General features: G+C 49.8%; 1 protein-coding gene across 5 annotated transcripts in view; it reads left to right on the forward strand.

The window, feature by feature from the left end:
- Nucleotides 1–18,192, forward strand: part of DNMT1 (DNA methyltransferase 1) — a 42,362-nt gene that overhangs the window by 15,852 nt on the left and 8,318 nt on the right. For all 5 annotated transcript variants that reach the window (XM_079915496.1, XM_079915495.1, XM_079915497.1 and 2 more), the window contains exons 9-27: nucleotides 228–262; nucleotides 1,189–1,276; nucleotides 2,887–2,921; nucleotides 3,429–3,510; nucleotides 5,849–5,883; nucleotides 6,204–6,252; nucleotides 6,349–6,429; nucleotides 6,509–6,618; nucleotides 9,217–9,335; nucleotides 9,616–9,708; nucleotides 10,582–10,733; nucleotides 10,897–11,084; nucleotides 11,185–11,368; nucleotides 12,842–12,939; nucleotides 13,268–13,415; nucleotides 14,840–14,955; nucleotides 15,148–15,352; nucleotides 15,429–15,562; nucleotides 16,542–16,715. In XM_079915496.1, the coding sequence (XP_079771622.1) occupies nucleotides 228–262; nucleotides 1,189–1,276; nucleotides 2,887–2,921; nucleotides 3,429–3,510; nucleotides 5,849–5,883; nucleotides 6,204–6,252; nucleotides 6,349–6,429; nucleotides 6,509–6,618; nucleotides 9,217–9,335; nucleotides 9,616–9,708; nucleotides 10,582–10,733; nucleotides 10,897–11,084; nucleotides 11,185–11,368; nucleotides 12,842–12,939; nucleotides 13,268–13,415; nucleotides 14,840–14,955; nucleotides 15,148–15,352; nucleotides 15,429–15,562; nucleotides 16,542–16,715 (2,126 nt within the window). The remainder of the gene's footprint in view (nucleotides 1–227; nucleotides 263–1,188; nucleotides 1,277–2,886; nucleotides 2,922–3,428; nucleotides 3,511–5,848; nucleotides 5,884–6,203; nucleotides 6,253–6,348; nucleotides 6,430–6,508; nucleotides 6,619–9,216; nucleotides 9,336–9,615; nucleotides 9,709–10,581; nucleotides 10,734–10,896; nucleotides 11,085–11,184; nucleotides 11,369–12,841; nucleotides 12,940–13,267; nucleotides 13,416–14,839; nucleotides 14,956–15,147; nucleotides 15,353–15,428; nucleotides 15,563–16,541; nucleotides 16,716–18,192) is intronic.

The following is an 18,192-nucleotide window of genomic DNA, read 5'->3' on the forward strand; positions in this document are numbered from 1 at the left end:
CCGCCTGCCGATGCAGGGGACACGGGTTCGTGCCCCGGTCCGGGAAGATCCCACATGCCGCGGAGCGGCTGGGCCCGTGAGCCATGGCCGCGGAGCCTGCGCATCCGGAGCCTGTGCTCTGCAACAGGAGAGGCCACAACAGTGAGAGGCCCGCGTACCACAGAAAACAAAAAAAAAATTAACTAGTCTTTTTTTTTTTTTTTGGTCTCCCCCTCCCCTCCACTTAGGAAGAAAAGAGACTCAGAAGTCAAACCAAAGAACTGTAAGTACAGTTAACATGCCTTTGTACTTTGTGAAGCTTACTTGCTAAAATAAGCGTTCTGGTAAAAATAATGGATTGGACAGTGTTAAGTGCACTGATCATACATATGCTGTGTGGATGACTTCTGCTCGTGTAAGGTCGGACCACCACACTGAAGGCTGAGGTCAGGTGAGATTTAGCTGACCTTGACCCCAGGCCTCTTCTTGGTGGTGCTCATGCAGCAAGCAGCTAGTCAGGTGGTGGTTAAAGGGCATTGAGCAGCTCTGTCCCTTCCCCACAGCTGTGAAGGCGCTGTATGACAAACTGCCCCGAAGCTCAGTGGCTTACGAGAGTAACCATGTTTTGAGCGTACATGTTCGCGGCTCAGTGGCCACTGGCTGATCTTGGTCAGGTGGACCCGCTTCAGCCCCAAGACTTGGCCAGCCTGGGTGTGCTCCCGTGGCAGTGGCAGCACCTGAGGGCAGAAGTGGAAAGCAGCCTCTGACAGACAGTGGGCTGAAGCAAATGTTGAGCCTGGGCCTGAGTCTGGGGTGGGCAGAACACCTGAACTGAGTGGCCGGGCCCTGGCGGACGGAGAGGTGAGGACTTTCTGGACGGCACCTCAGGCCAGCTAGCAAACCTGCACAGGAATCCACCACAGGCAGGATTCCCATCAGGTTACCAGAGATCAGTGGATCCCTGTTGTCTCTTTTGTTTGTAAACTACTGCGTGTCTCAGCAACAGGGAAGTGTAGAGGGCGCTTCCGAGATCATACTTTCTGAAGTAATAAATGCCTTCTGGGTTTCTTGCTCTGAAAACTTGCCCTTCAGATAAGAAATACAATCCATGCTCTAACTTAGGGGAGGAGACCGTGTAAACCCCTCACTGGGGCTGCTTGAAAGGGCAGCGGGCGCCCTGAGCTGACTGTGTGTTTCGTTCTGCGGCAGAACACCTAAACAGAAATCTAAGGAGGAGCCAGACAGAGATGCAAGGCCCGGAGGAGCTCAGGCTGAAATGAATGAAGGAGAAGACAAAGTAAAGACTGACTCTGTCACTTATCTCTACCTGATCCTTACGTTCCCAGTTGGTGGGGAGAAATGGCGTGGGGTAGGGCTCTGTGTTCAGCTCCAGCCCTACCTGCCCGTGGGGTGGCGCTGGGCAGGTCAGCTGCTACCCTTCGTGGGGGTGGGTGGCTGTCACTTCATGTCAGCGCCTGATACATAGTGAGTGTTCAGTTGTCTGTGCATCGTAACGGTGGGGAGGGCCTCTGTGTGCTGGACTAAGGCGTGTGTGGAGCCAGCTTCTCTTCAGAGCCTCTGCCCTGAGAAGGCTTGACGTGTCACCCCAGCTACATGGTGTCATCACACTTGTGCTGCTTTACCAACCAGTCAGTCTCCTGAGTTCTGAGCCTAGCTCTTCCCTTCCCTGCCAGCTTCCCCAGTTCAGCTAAGTGAGCACATTTAAACCCTAAAACACTACATTGATCCGGGGTGGGCCTGTGTAAACGTCCTGGGCAGCAAGGTTATCCACAGGGCTGTGAACTCCAGGGGAGGGGGACACAGCTGCTGGGGGCCGCAGCACAGGACTCTTAAGCTCCTTAGCAGTTTGGTCCCTGTCTAAGAGAAGCCAAACGAGGGTGGTCCCAGGATTGTCTCTGGTTTTCTGTCTGAGATCTAGAGAGCAGAGCCAGAGGTCAGACTTGCTGGGTCGTGAGCATTCTCGCTTCCAGCGGGCACCCCTTCTTGTTCTATGGCAGATGATCCTTTCGGTGTTTCCTCCAGCTTGTTCTATCTAACATCTTATTGTCTCTCATCTTTTCTGTCTGGATATTCATTACCTTACTGTCAGCACTCGCCTGGCATCCCTTCAGATCTAGAGAGATCTTAGCGGTGCTGTCAAACCACCCATTTTCCTCAGACGGCAACTGGTAGGAGCTTTAGACCACACAGCCAGCACTTTTGCCTCTCGGCAGAAAAGGACAAAAGGATCAAACATTTGACTTTGTCTAATGAGTTGGTGACCAAGTCGGGAATTCCTACTTCTACTTCTGTCCCATACTAGATTCCGAAGTTTAGTGTTGTCACCCCCTACCCCACTCCTACTGTCCCAATGCCTGTCTGTATGACATCTTCACCCCTGACCAAACGACAGATGGAGCTATGGGCATTTTGGCCGACATAAGCAAAATGGCTATAATATTCCCTTTTACTTTGAGCTATCCTAGGACAGGGGTTGGTAAACTGTGATCCACAGGTCAAATCTGGCCCTCTGCCTGTTTTCATAAAGTTTTATTGGAACACAGTCATACCATTTCACTTATGTATTGTTTCTGGCTGCTTTTGTGCTACAGTGGCAGAGTTGAGTAGCTGTGACACAGGTCTGTGGCTTGTACATCTGAAAATGTGTATTTTTTTGCCCTTTACAGGAAGTTTGCCAACTACCGGTCAACTCTTGTTTGTAGGTGTTAGGAAACTGAGTTAACATTTTTGAAGCCTCATCTCTACCCTGTAGACCTGCCCAGATTTTCCTGTTCTCTCATTCCACAGTGCTGCAATCCTTAACTGATACTTTGGGGTTTTGTCTCGCTCTTACTCAGAAATTAATTTTCCCCCCTTTATTTCTCCACCCACACTTTCCCCTCTCAGGATGAAAAGAGGCACAGAAGTCAACCCAAAGATCTGTAAGTGGTTAAAATGCTTGTGCTTTTGTGCTGTGCTTTGTGTAATTTAAATTAGCGAAATAACTGTTGGAGATCTGTGATGTAGAGGTTTACAGGGAATTGCTGGTGCTATTGGAAGGTTGGATCAGTTTGGGCGGGGCTGGATAAGAAATCAAACTCTGGGCCCCATCTTACCTGATACCCTCTGCCACGTGGGTAGTGCTCCTGTCACTGCACTGTCACGTGTCTCTTAGTTTCCGGCACCTCTCATCAGGCCCCACGTCTGAGGGTCACATGGGGCTTCTGAAGGCTTCCTTTCAGGATCACGAGTTAGTGACACACCTTTGGAGCTACTGTGACAAGGGGACTTTCTTTTTTGGATGGGAAGAAAGTATCTGTTCACCAGATCTATTGGGAATAGTTTGCTTTTCTGTAGGAAGGCATTAGTTTGTCATTTTTATGTGAATTGGCAATATAGTTTTTTTTTTTTTTTTAAGCTAACATCTGACTTATTTGTTTATCCAATAGAGCTAGCAAACGGAGACCAGAAGAAAAAGAACCTGAAGGAGTAAAACCACAAGTTTCTGATGAGAAAGATGAGGATGAAAAGGTAAGGCCTAGTTTTTTCAATTCTACTGTGTTTCATAATATCCCATTGGCTGGAATATATTAAAGTGTTTTTTAAACAATTTTTCTTATGGAAACATTCAAACATACCCCAAGGTAGGCACAAAAGGGTAGCAAACCCTCACATTGTCATCAGCCTTCAACAGTTATCAACCCATGATTAGGCATGTTTTACCCAAGCCTTACTCGTTCTCCTTACCCTCCCTCGCTCTGAAGATAAACAGATCCCAGATGTATTGCTGAAATATCTACAGAAGTGCTTCTAAAAGGAGAGGAGTCTCTTCTTAAACATTACCACTGGGCTTCCCTGGTGGCACAGTGGTTAAGAATCCCCCTGCCAATGCAGGGGACACGGGTTCGAGCCCTGGTCCGAGAAGAACCCACAGGCCGCGGAGCAGCTAAGCCCGTGTGCCACAACTACTGAGCCTGCGCTCTAGAGCCCGTGAGCCACAACTACTGAGCCCGCGTGCCACAACTAATGAAGCCTGCACGCGTAGAGCCCGTGCTCTGCAACAAGAGAAGCCACTGCAATGAGAAGCCTGTGCACCACAACGAAGAGCAGCCCCGACTCTGTGCAGCTAGAGAAAAGCCCGTGCGCAGTAACAAAGACCCAACTTAGCCAAAAATTTAAAAAATAAATAAATTTATTTAAAGAAAATCACCGCTATACCATTATCATAGCACAATAATATAAAAACCTAATCTCCGTTCAGATTTCCCTGATGGTCTCCCTTGTGTGTTTTACAGTTGGATTCAGGACCCCAACACAGCCTATATAATACACTTGGTTCCTGTTTGTCCTCAGTGTGTCATCTGCAGTTTCACCCTGTCCTCTTTCTTGCACTTGGTGGAACTAGCCAGCTTACCTGTAGCGTCTGTGGGTTCTCAGGCTTGACATATCCCTCCAGCCCTGTCCGCCTGCAGACCGGTAGTTAGGTCCAGAGGCTTGACCAGAGGCAGGTCTCTTGTTTCCCAGAGTACTTCTGAGGTGATGCTGTGTACTTCCTGTTACATCATACCATAAGGCATGGTTATCTTTTGAAGGTGTTAGGATTGATCACTGAGCTCAGGTGCCATCTGCCTGATCCATCCATTATAAAGTTCCCCTCAGCTTTTCACCTAATGTTTTTAACAGTCATTGCTTAAATCCATTATTTCACTGGGAGTTACAGATTGTGATAGTTGTGTTCTACCATTCCTTCATTTACCCAAAATAATTCTAGAAATAAATTTTCTCTTATATTAGTTAGCAGGGGCCGTCATAACAAAATATGACAGTCTGGGTGACTTAACCAATAGACATTTATTTTCTTACAGTTCTGGAGACTGGAACTAAAAGTTCAAAGTGCCAGCAGGGTTAATTTCTGGAGAAGTCTTTCTTCCTGCCTTGTGGACGGCTGTCTTCTTGCTGGTTCCTTACATGGCCTCTCCCTGTGCAAGCACGTAGGGAGAAAGAGAGCTCTGGTGTCCCTTCCTCTTAATGAGGTCCCCAGTCCTATTGGATTAGGTCCACACCCTTGTGACCTCATTTAACCATAGTCACTTCCTTAAAAGCCTCATCTCCAAATACAAGTCACATTTGGTGTTAGGACTTCAATGTAGGAATTGGGTGGGGGGCCAGGGATACAACTCAGTCCATAGTACCCCTCTTCAATTATATACTTACTCTGAGGTACCACTTATACAGTAAAGCTGGGTTTTTTTGTTTGTTTTTTTAAAGTGATCTTATGAGTCTTTTAAGGAAGTCTGGTTATAAGAATTTTGTTTAGGGGCTTCCCTGGTAGCGCAGTGGTTAAGAATCTGCCTGTAAATGCAGGGGACACAGGTTCGAGCCCTGGTCCGGGAAGATCCCACATGCCATGGAGCAATTAAGCCTATGCGCCACAACTACTGACCCTGCGCTCTAGAGCCCACAAGCCACAACTACTGAGCCCACATGCCACAACTACTGTGTGCCTAGAGCCCGTGCTCCGCAACGAGAGAAGCCACCGCAACGAGAAGCCCACGCACCGCAACGAAGAGTGGCTCCCGCTCGCTGCAACTAGAGAAAAACCCGCACGCAGCAACAAAGACCCAACACAGCCAAAAATAAATAAAAGAAAATCAATAAATTTATTTTTTTAAAAAAAGGAATTTTGTGTATAAGACTAGACACTGGAGATGGCTTGGGTCTCAGTGGTTCTCTGACTGCCTTCCTGCCTCTGACTTTTGTGATAACCATGTACGTTTTGTGATAACCTTGTACATTAAATTCTTAACTGAAGCATTATCCAGATGGAAAATACTTTTTTACCCACCACTCTTTTGTTTTCTCCGTTTAGGAGGAGAAGAGACGCAGAACTACATGCAAAGAACCGTAAGAACGTATTTTTGTCTTTATACAAAGCAGATCATAATATTAAAATGGTTGTCCTAGAAAGCAAGTAAAGGGGCTTTTAGTGAATTCTGGAGTAGCCTTAGCTTTGTACGTGATGGAGTGTGAGCACAGGACCGAGACGTTCCAATCCTGCCGTGTGAGGCAGCTCCCCTCCGCGTGGTAAAGATGCTTACGGCCTCGCACCTTGCCCCTTATGCGGCGTCTGGTGCTCATCTGTGTCTGGTGGATCAGGTGTAACTTTGATGGCAGATTCTGATATGTTGTGAAATGACTAAAAAAACCTTCTGCTTGGTACACAGAACTGAGAAGAAAATGGCTCGAACCAAAATGGCAGTAGTGTCCTCCAAGGTAAACGTATATCTGGGAGTAAAACCAGTTGTGCACCACTAATGCGATTGCTTGGGGCTGGCTCTCTGAGCGCTGTTTGTGTTCGTGCCTCCACAGACCGATCCTCTGAAGTGCATTGAGTGCGGACAGTACCTGGATGACCCCGAGCTAAGATATGAACAGCATCTCCCTGATGCAGTAAGTTCCAGCTGTGTTTTCAGCCTTATATTGATAGTTTCCTGTCTCTTGTGTCTAGTTAATGGTCAATGTCTCTCAGGTGGAAGAGATACAGTTGTTGACAAATGAGAGACTGTCCATCTTTGATGCCAATGAATCTGGCTTTGAGAGTTACGAGGATTTTCCCCAACACAAACTGACCTGCTTCAGGTAACTGATACGCCTCTGCTTTATCGTAACGGGGCATTTTCCTAAAGACACCTAAGTTCTTAATATCCTAGTGAAGTTTTTAATACCTAACCTGCAACATTTCTTAAGCTGCTGACATGAGATAAGGGCCAGCAAGCTGGTAGACGTCTGGTGGACGTTTGCTGGTGGTGGTGGGGTGGGTGGGCGGGTGGTTACAGCTCTACCTGTTAGGTCTTGAGCAGGTGAGCATCCTGGAGCTCATTCAGGTGAGGGCCAGCTATGTGCTAGGTCCTGAACGAGGTCTTACAGATGCAGCACCTCAGCTCCCTGGTCTCGTGGAGGCAGAACAAAAGTTAGGCCTGTCAGGTAGTGACACTGTGACAGATGTGAAAAGCATGGGGAGCAGAGAGTGGGTGGGGGAAAGTTGTTTAGAATGGAGAGGAAGGGACTGGAGCAAAGACTCGGTGGCTTAAGAACAAGCCGAGGGGCTAGTGAGGGAAAGACATCCAGGAGAAGGGAACAGCACGTGGAGGCTGGGAGGTGGGCACATCGGCTGGGGAAGGCTAGGCGAGAGGCTGTGTGGGGGGAGTAGAGGGACTGGGGGTGAGTGGTAGGGGAACAGGGGCCCGGGAGGGGCCTGGATCCTGCAGGGCTTTGCAGGCCGTGTCAGTGATGCCGGGCTCTTCGGCGTAGAGGTCCGTGACGTCTGGACTGTACCTTTGGAAGGGCTCAAGCAAGCCTGTGAGTGAGCAGAGTCCCCGTGCTCTCCAGCCCCCTTGGTTCCGTTCTGTCCCCCTCACTGGAGGTGCTTCACTTTGCTTCTTGTGGGAAATGGCTTGGCTCCAGGACCAGCCCATGTCTCCTTTCAGGCCTTGGCACGTGCTTTTCCGCTCCCTGGACCAGAGAATAGTAGGGGTGGGCGGGCCGCCTGTTGTAGCCTCAGGTGGAATCATTTCTGGGCAGCCTTTCCGACACTCCTGCCCCACAGTGGGTTGGGGGGCTCTGGGCCCAGGGAAACCCCAGTATGTTTCTCCTGCAGTACTCCGTACACTCGCTGTGGTTGGTGGTGTCTCCCACGCTCCACGATCAGGATCCTGATCTGTAGTGGGGTGCTGCCCATCTACCAGCGATCCCCTGGCTCAACCTCTGCCTGACAGCACAGCTGAAACGTGCTGTTGGCATTGCTGACATTCATGGCCTCCTGCTTCCCTGTGGCATTCCTGGGTCAGAGGTTCAGGAGAACCAGGGGCCGGGGCTGCTGTAGTCGGGAGTGTCAGGGCTTGGGGTCTCCTGGCCACTCCTCAAGAATAGCAGGTTGGGAAGGGGGCAGTAAAAACACACTTCGTAGGAATGACATGCCTTTGTAGCATCAGGCCATTGGAGCCAGACCACCTGGGTAATTAGGAACTCTGTTTACCTCTGGTACTTGGGCTGAAAGTGGCAGGTGGAAACAAGCCCTTCCTGTGAACCAGTGGGTCCTGCCCCTGCCTGGGACTTGGCACTTCTCCCTGATGTCCCCTCTACTGAGGGAGCATGTGGACAGCCCGTCAGGCTGGGCGCTGGATCCTCCTCTTCTGTGCGTCCGCCGTGTCCTGCCCTCCCTTGGTCCATCTTTCCCACATCTTCAGGTCCTGATGGCAAGGCTGTGACCCGTGTCTACCTACCGTGCTTGGTAGGGGAACTCCACTCAAAGTGGTCATGTTTTAATTTTTTTTAATTGTGTGAGAGTCCAAGATGCGGAATTTTGGCTTCCAAGGGCCTAGGTGGTGGGAGCGTGGTGGTGCTCTCAGACCTGCACGGATTCCACGGGACCCGCTTGGACTCTGAGGGGTAGCACGGCACCTCTGGCCTCGAGGCCAGCGTGAGCAGGTTCATAAGCAGAACCCACCCCAACCCCATGATTTTCTCAAGTTTGGCATCCTGCTTAATGATGCACATCCTCTCAAATGTCAAGGAGCATCTCTAGGCAGTGGATGCCCTTAAACTGGAGGCTGAACCCCCAGAGGGAGGTGGGAGTCCCTCCTTCCGATGTCCTTGATGCACCTCACCTTTTATGCTGTTGTATAATGTGCCTCATTTTAATTTTTTTTAATGAGGCGAAAGTCACATAGCACAAAATTAACCATATATGAAATGCTATGAAGCAGTAAATCCACAGGAACAAAGCAGGTTAGTAGTTGCCAGGGGTGGGGAGGGGATAGGGAGTGACAGCTCAGTGGGTGTGAGGTTTCATTTTCAGCAACAAGAACATTTTGGAGCTAGAGGGGATGGTTGTACAGCTCTGGGTAGGATGTGTTTGAGAAGCCATTGTTTCTCCACTAGCAACTCACCGAGGGAGGGTGTAGCAGGTGGTGCCCTTGTGAGGTTTCCCGCCATCCCACTATCAGTCTCGCTGATCTCTCCACGTTGCCTCTTCAGACACTTATACTCTTGATACCCAGGTGGGCGAATCGGGTAGAAGCTGTCTGGGTGAAAGAACACTGTACCGAGCCAGTGTTCTGGCAGCCAAGGAGACAGCTGAGCCTAGGGACTGCACGTAGTCCACCTCGTGTCTGAGCTTGACTCTGTACTTCAGCCTGCCTTTGGTTAGCTGGTAAATCCACTCTGTCGCCTGTCTAGCGTGTACTGTAAACGAGGTCACCTGTGCCCGATCGACACCGGCCTCATTGAGAAGGATGTCGAGCTCCTCTTTTCTGGTTCAGCAAAGCCAATATATGAGGATGACCCGTCTCCCGAAGGTACGTGGCACGTTCCAGGTTGTTTGGGACAGTTTACAAACAAAACTTTGAGATGAGAGCAATATTCAACTGGAACTATTGCCTCTTAAAGTTAGGGCTTGAGACTGGGCTGTGAGCAGCTACGAGCAGACTCTCTGATGGCTCCAGTAAGGACTGCCCGGCTTGGCTGATAAGAGGTGTCGGCTCAGGTGGGCACTCAGTGCCACTTAACCCTCCTCAGTTTTTGAGAGGCATATTCCTAGTCTACTTTGCTTTCAGGAAACTTTTTCCCCCCTTTTAGGTGGTGTTAATGGCAAAAATCTTGGTCCAATAAATGAATGGTGGATTGCTGGCTTTGATGGAGGTGAAAAGGCTCTCCTTGGCTTTAGCACCTGTAAGTATGTGACCAATCGTGGACCTTTCTGGGAGCTGAAAGGGGCCTTCGCTCCTGTCTTTCATAGGGTTTGGTTGGGCTCTGGGAAGTGTCAGGCTCTGGGAAGTGTCAGGCTCATGTGACCATGTGGAAAGCATGTCAGGTTTGAATGGAATGGGCTCTTTTTTTTTTTTTTTAAGATTTATCATTTACTTATTTTATTTATTTTTGGCTGCATCGGGTCTTTGCTGAGGCATGCGGGCTCTTCGTTGTGATGCGCGGGTTTCTATCTAGCTGTGGTGTGCGGGTTTTTTCTTCTTCAGTTGTGGCATGCGGGCTCCAGGGCACGTGGGCACTGTAGTTGTGGCGTGGGTTCCAGAGCGCGTGGACTCTGTAGTTTGCGGCATGTGGGCTCTAGTTGAGGCGCGTGAGCTCAGTAGTTGTGGCATGTGGGCTTAGTTGCTCTGTGCCGTGTGGGATCTTCGTTCCCTGACCAGGGATGGAACCCGCATCCCCTCCATTGTAAGGCGGATTCTTAACCACTGCACCACCAGGGAAGTCCCTGGAATGGCCTCTTATATTAGCTACAACTGGCCCTGGAACTGACCCTCTGGTGTAAAAGCAGGTCATGTTCTTGCAGCTGAAACCCAAACTGAATTCCAAAAACCAGAATCGAGCCAAAGGAAAGCCACTTGGCCAGTCTCTGTCCTCTGGCTGGCTCAGACAGGCCCCTTCCGAATGAGCTAACTCTGGACTGTACTTCATGTTTTTTGACATTTGGGTACAGAATGACTCTTAGCCTGTTCTGTAAGCCTCATAGCCTCGTCCCTGCCCTTTGGCCACTGTAGCTGCCATCAGGTTCAAACTGCTCTCTTAAACATCCATTCACTGCAGCATTTGCCGAATACATTTTGATGGATCCCAGCCCAGAGTATGCACCTCTGTTCAGTGTGATGCAAGAGAAGATCTACATAAGTAAGATAGTAGTTGAGTTCCTGCAGAACAACCCTGACTCAACATACGAAGACCTGATCAATAAGATCGAGGTAAGAGGTTTAGGTTATTCACAATATGGGATTCACACCTATTTATATGAGATGTGCTAGAAAACATGTTCAGAGTCAGCAGAAATTGTTTGTTTGATTTAGATTAGTTTCGCTTAAGCCTAAGGGAAACCTCTGATTTTTTTTTTTTTTTTTTCCCTAAAAGACCACTGTTCCTCCTTCTATGCTCAACCTGAATCGATTCACAGAGGATTCTCTCCTTCGACACGCCCAGTTTGTGGTGGAACAAGTAGAGAGTTATGATCGGGCTGGGGACAGTGACGAGCAGCCCATCTTCCTGACCCCCTGCATGAGAGACCTGATCAAGTTGGCCGGGGTCACCTTGGGAAAAAGGTAAGGATGCAGCAGGAATGAGACTGAAGACGTGAGACAGAAGGCAGAGCATCCTGTGCGCTCTTCCCAGCCCGCTAACACCATGGAAACTCTCTCCCAGGCGAGCTGAAAGGCGGCAGACCATCCGGCATCCTGCCAAGGAGAAGGACAGAGGCCCCACCAAAGCCACCACTACGAAGCTGGTCTACCAGATCTTTGACACTTTCTTTGCGGAGCAAATTGAAAAGGATGACAAAGAAGACAAGGAGAACGCCTTTAAACGCCGGCGGTGTGGCGTCTGTGAGGTAACCTTGCCTGCTCCCCTTGTAATCTCTGAGGAACTCACTTCTTTCTCTTTCTGGCTTGAGATGCTCACTCCTCAAATGTGACCCCTAAAACAGAAGCTAGAAGAAAGAGTTAGTGATCTGGGGGGACTTGCATGTCTTCTGGGACAGCTGTCAAAAGAGGCATGCTCGGGCACTTTGCTGTCAGCGCCACTGTTGTTGCAGAGGAGCCTGGCCTTCTGGGTGCCTTTGCTCTGGCTGTGTCCCATTGTGTCCTCAGGCCCTGGTGTAAGGGCAGAGGGAGTGACTACCCCACAGAGGCGCTGCTTCCTCCAAGTAGGGACATCCACCCAGGAGCCTGCCTTGTCTCATGGCATCAGTTCCCTGGGAAAGTGGGGACTTTGTCCAGCTTAGCTTTGAGGCCTGAAAAGACCTCTCTTACTGAATTTTTTAATATATATTTACTTCACTCTAGAGGAATTAATCCCCCTAATTCTCTGACCCAGGGATCGGGTCTGTTGGGTAGGCCATAAAGTTCATTTGGGTTTTTCTATCCAATCTTTCGGAAAAACCCGAACGAACTTTTTGGCCAACCCAGTATTTTGGTATCTGACTTAATTTGGATGAAAACTTAAACACAAAAATACAGCAGCTGCCTTCAGAACTGCCCTGCATTCACACTGGCCACTGACTTCAGAGTGTCTCCTTTGTCTTCAGGGGCTGCCCTTAAATAGGGATTTGCATGTCCTCGCCGTTCTTGTTGTGGTTTTACTTTATTTCATCTAGTGCATATGTATCCAAGCTTTAAAAAAAATTTTAAGGAAAGTATACGTAAACTGGAATCTTTCACAGCTGTTATGTGTGTTTGTTTCTTTTTCAAATTGTATTCATGCATATTTTTAGTTGAATTCTCACAGTACCCCGGTAGGTGAGTCAGATATCTCCCAGAGACAGCGTTAACATGACATATTCAAAGACGTCCAGAAGCCAGGAGTAGAAGTGAGCTGGAACACTCCTTACCGTGGTGCCCCCAATTCCGTGACTAATCTGTGTCTGACACGTGACCTTCAGTATGTCCGCGGGAGCTGTTTGGAGGTCACACTAGTTAACACTTTAACTTTTCCATAATATTTCATTGTGACTCTTCCAGCTTATCCCTCAGGGATGGACAACTTGATATTCTAACGAGGCTTCCTGTGACTCTTCTCTACTTAGAAGCAGAATTGCTGGGGTGTAGGTCATGTAGTTAACTTTGATCTAGAACAGTGTTCTCCAGAGTGGGGTTACCAAATTATCCTTTGAGCAGTGCGTGTTCTCGTTTCCCCACACCTGTCCCAGCACCATGTGTCAGGCTTAACCTATGCAAACCTCGTATCTTGTTCCTAACTCTTACTTCCCTTCTAATGAGGTTAAATTTACAGTTTTTAAATTCACCAAAAACTGGTTACCAGCTATTAATAATGACTGTTTGATTACTTTTTCAATGTGTTTTAGATTTGTCAACAGCCTGAGTGTGGAAAGTGTAAAGCCTGTAAGGATATGGTTAAATTTGGTGGCAGCGGAAGGAGCAAACAGGCTTGCCAAAAGAGGAGGTAGGTTTGGCCAACGCTTGTTCTTGAAATGGAGGAAAATGCCAGCTGATGGCAAATAGGCTTTGTGTGGGACAGCTGGGTTGACAGGTACAGGGCAGGCAGGGTCCCTTTGTCTAGCACTGTCACCAGGCCTGTCCCCGATTTCTAAGTAAAACACCTTCAGTTGGTTTTACTTTTTTTTCTTTTTTTATTGCCTGCACCGAGAGGCTTGTGGGATCTTAGTTCCCCGACCAGGGATTGAACCCGGGCCCCAGCAGTGAGAGCACAGAGTCCTAACCAGTGGTTTTACTTTTAAAGAGGACCTTGCTTATAATAACTGACTTTGTAGGTGTCCCAACATGGCCATGAAGGAGGCAGATGATGATGAAGAAGTGGATGACAATATTCCAGAGATGCCATCACCCAAAAAGATGCATCAGGGGAAGAAAAAGAAGCAGAACAAGGATCGGATCTTTTGGGTTGGAGAAGCTGTCAAGGTAATCCAGGAGCAGGCTCTCAGTCATTTTAGCGCTGCCCTTCTGAGAAGCCGGTTGTCTCGTATCTCGCTGCCAGACGTCTTAAGCAGCCTGAGCCCTGCAGCTGAGAAACCTGCCCGTTTGTCCCTGCCCATTTGTCCTGTTAGCGGAGCAGAGCTGACTGAGAGGCCGAGGCCTGTGGTCAAGCACCTGAAATGCATTTTTTTGCTTGTACACCCAAGGACTCAGTTTTCCTCACACTCCAAAATGGGCTTTTTAAAACTATATATATTTATTTATTTAATTTATTTATTTTTGGCTGCGTTGGGTCTTCATTTCTGTGCGTGGGCTTTGTCTAGTTGCGGCGAGGGGGGGCTACTCTTCGTTGTGGTACACAGGCTTCTCATTGTGGTGGCTTCTCTTTGTTGCGGAGCACGGGCTATAGGCGCATGGGCTCCAGTAGTTGTGGCACGCAGGCTCAGTAGTCGTGGCTCTCGGGCTCTAGAGCACAGACTCAGTAGTCGTGGTGCACGGGCCTAGTTGCTCCACGGCATGTGGGATCTTCCTGGACCAGCGCTCGAACCCATGTCCCTTGCGTTGGCAGGAGGATTCTTAACCACCACGCCACCAGGGAAGTCCCCAAAATGGGCATTTGATACAGTTCTTGGGGTGTCAGGCTGGTTCCCCTTCCAAGCTTGTTTTGAAGAGAGCCTTCACAGTCCTCTCTGGCCTAGGAGTAGGTGTTTGGGGGCACTAGCAGACCGTCTCCCGGGGGTTCTGTGGTTACCTGCCTGTCTAAGGGTCAAATCCTTTACCAAAGCTGGAGAGTGAATGTCATCTCAGTGTTGTTCTCTCGATGTCCATAAGGCAAAGATGGTCAGTTTCCTCAACAAGCGTGAGGCCTACCCTGCTGGATGCTGCTCTAGGCCTAGGCATAACTAAGCCCCTGCCTGTGACACATGTACTGTCAGGAGGGCAGGGGGCAGGAAGGGTGCTGGGGCCACGGAGGCTTCTTGGTGGGGCAACATCTGAGCTGAAACCAAAAGGTTGGAGAGTAGCCAGCGCATGAAGGTCTGGGGAGGAACCAGAGCACAGGCCCTGAGGTGGGACCAGCTTTCCTTGTGGGAGAGAAAGAAGGAGGTCCGTGTGGCTAAGGGAGGTGTGAGGAGTGGGGTACGGTGCTATTACAATTGAATGCTAGAATCCCATTTGCTGCTGACACAAGAGGGCAGAGGTGGTGATAGAGGGATGTGAGCGGCCTTTGCTGCAGGCTTCCAGCCAAAGAAGTTGGGTGTTCTCTATAGTAGCCAGGCTGGTAGAGCTCACGGCTTCTTGGAGAAATTGTTATGAGTGATAATTTCCTATAAAGTAACAGGAACTCGCAGGTCAAGCCTAGCACGGACCTTCAAACCCATCCTCACCTGAAATTAAGCTCTTGTTTTCAGACCGATGGGAAGAAGAGTTACTATAAGAAGGTATGCATCGACTCGGAAACCCTGGAAGTGGGGGACTGTGTTTCTGTTATTCCAGATGATTCTTCAAAACCACTGTATTTAGCAAGGTTTGTGTCCTTCCCTCTGCTTGACTTCAGCCCACACTTTCTGTTGAGTAAGTAGGAGGTTCCTATTTTGTAAGAATAGCAGCAGCTCTTTGCCCTATACTAAAACCAAAAAATACATGTCCCCCAAGGAGACTCGGTCCAGATCTGCCGGTCAAGTTAGAACTTCCTTCCCGCCCCCTCTTCCGGCTCCAGGGTCACGGCGCTGTGGGAGGACAGCAGCAACGGGCAGATGTTTCATGCCCACTGGTTCTGTGCTGGGACGGACACAGTCCTCGGGGCCACGTCGGACCCCCTGGAGCTGTTCCTGGTAGACGAATGTGAGGACATGCAGCTTTCATACATTCACAGCAAAGTGCAGGTCGTCTATAAAGCCCCGTCGGAAAACTGGGCCTTGGAGGTGAGTGCCTGGCGCCCCTCGTGTGCCCCTCCTCAATGCGTGGGGTCATCATGGCTGACGGCAGTCTTGTCCCTAGGGAGGCGTGGACCCTGAGGCCCTGATGTCGGAGGGTGACGGAAAGACCTATTTCTACCAGCTTTGGTATGACCAAGACTATGCAAGATTTGAGTCCCCTCCAAAAACTCAGCCAGTGGAGGACAACAAGTACAAGTGAGTGCCGCGACTGCGCTCCTGGGCCGCTCTGGTGGTGCTCGTGGACGCCATGCGTCTGCATGAAGCCCTCGAGCTTTTCCCGTGCTTCTCTCTGCTGGGTTTGCTTTCCCCACGTCTTCTGATCGTCTTCCTCACCAACCAAAGAGCAGCCTGACTGGGTTGCAGTGGCTGTAAGTGTGTGGACAGCCTGGTGGGGAGAAGCTGTCCCATCCAGGGACAGGATGTGTCTTTCTGGGTTCCTCAGTGTCTGTACCACAGATCTTGTGTCTTTTCTCGTAAGTGAGATCTTTGATTCCATTTTATTGGAACTGGTGGGGGAATGCTTTTAGGGAAGCTTTTGCTTCTTATAAAGTGTTCAGTGCCCCACGTCTTCCTTTCTAACCTTGGTACCTCACTTGTTTTAACTAAAAGTGGCAGCCGGCACCTCCAGAGCGAGTGGTGTGTGACAGTAAGGCTGACAGGGCTGAGGCTAGGAGGGCTCGCTGCGATGCCTCTGGTGTTTCTCCAGTCAACCTGGAGCTGCCTTTTGGCTTGATCTGTTTTTAAGGCAATCTCTAATTCTCCTTTTAAGGGTTTATTAATCAGAAATAATGTTGCATTTTACCAAATACCTCTTCAGCCTTTAGAGGTAATAGCGTGAACCTCCTCTGACGTTTTGAGTTCCTGTCTTTACCACTGTCTGCATTATCGCTCGTGGTGGATTCTTGACCATATTCTAGACTGTTTGTTAATGTCTTAGGATCGACTACTCAAAAGTGGGGTTGGCTTGTCATTTTCCTATTGTGTGTATCTCTGGGCTTTGGTCCCAAATAAGTGCTTTCAAAGTGTGAACATAAAAGTGCAGGAAAGCCAGTTCCTCCTAACATCTGTAAATCCTTCCTCTTGGTCACCAGAGTCTGGATTAAGCCAGTGGCAGCTGCTTGTAGTCACTACCAGTCACTTAAGGGCCTTTGGTTTCTGTCCTTCACTCCTTCAGGTTCTGTGCAAGCTGTGCACGTCTGGCTGAAATGAGGCAGAAGGAAATTCCCAGGGTCATGGAGCAGCTCGAGGACCTGGATGGCCGGGTCCTCTACAGCTTAGCCACCAAGAACGGCATCCAGTATCGAGTGGGCGATGGCGTGTACCTCCCCCCCGAGGCCTTCACCTTCAAGTGAGTGCCCCTGGCTGCAGTCAGGGCCAGGAGCTCTGGGTCAGTACAGAGCTGGCTCCACAATGTCCCCCACCCCGCAGCCCAGTACCTGCTGCTGCCGAGCTGTCACAGTGTCATCTGCGGTGAGCAGACGTTATCCAGCCTTCCAGTGCAGAGCGACTATAATTCTGTGAAAGAAGTCAGACAGAGAGCCCGCTGGCTAAGGGAGAGCTTTAGGGTCAGTGGTGGGTTCCTGCCCAGCTGGTCATGGCAGAGAGCCCCTCCCAGTTCCCATCTATCAAGTGGGGAGAGGAGTGCCTTGCCTGCCAGGCCCCTAAGGAATAAGTGAGTTAAAAGAAAGTTGCTTATTAGCACAGCGCCTGGCCTAAAGTAAAGGCTGACTGTGAGTTGCTTGTTGGTAAATGGGAATTGCACCAAAAGACTTGCGGGACTTCCCTGGTGGCGCACTGATTAAGAATCCACCTGCCAATATAGGGGACACGGGTTTGATCCCTGGTCCGGGAAGATCCCACATGCCGCGGAGCAACCAAGCCCGCACGCCACAACTACTGAGCCTGTGCTCCGCAACAAGAGAAGCCACCACAATGAGAAGCCCGCGCACCGCAGCGAAGAGTAGCCCCCGCTCGCCACAACTAGAGAAAGCCCACACAGCAACGAAGACCCAACACAGCCAAAAATAAATAAAATTTAAAAAAAAGACTTCCACATCAGAGGATTGACGCTCTTCAGGGAAAAATCAAAGCCACAGATATTGTCCACACTTGATCCATTCCTTGTTCGTTCTAAGAACTAGTGCGTGGTTGGATTTACAACCACCATTTTCTGAGCTTAGTCAGCTCAGTTTCCCGACTTGCAATTCCATTTTCCTCGAGTCCTAATTGGAGCCCAGTCCCCAACCTCCATTCAGTCACCGTACATTACAAAACATCGGTCCTTCCAGGCCCGCACAGTGAGTGTGCATCACGCCCTTTAGCTCCAGTTTTTGGCCTCGAAGGGGAGGACTCCCTGTAGTGCTGTCTACCAGATGCTCCTGGCACAGCTGAAGTGAGAGCACAGGTGTTCAGAGACACCTCTGGAGCCCGTCAGACTTCAGGGGGTCTGATGGGAAAGCACAGCAGCTGCCTCCCTGAGCTGCAGTCTTCAGAGTTTGCAGCCCTGCGGTCTTGGCAGCCTGGCATCTCATTTGCTGGCCTGAGTTAGCCAGTACGCGGTCAGGCCAAATTCGGCTTGCCCAGACCACGAGTCTTCTCCCCATGCCTCTCCCGCATTGCCTCTGGGTCGATGCCTCAGTCAGAGTGTAGGCTATGCCGTGGTAACAACTCTAAAATCACAGAAGTTTACTTCTTGCCTGTACTGTGTGGCCATTGTGGTTCAGGGGACTCGGACTGTTGTGTCACTCAGGGCCCTGGGCTGACGGAGCCCTGCCTTCTCAGGAGTCGGCAGTCAGAGGCGAGGGGAAGCACGCTGGAGGCTCTCC

Source organism: Stenella coeruleoalba (assembly GCF_951394435.1).
Source record: "Stenella coeruleoalba genome assembly, chromosome: 3".
Lineage (NCBI taxonomy): Eukaryota > Metazoa > Chordata > Mammalia > Artiodactyla > Delphinidae > Stenella > Stenella coeruleoalba.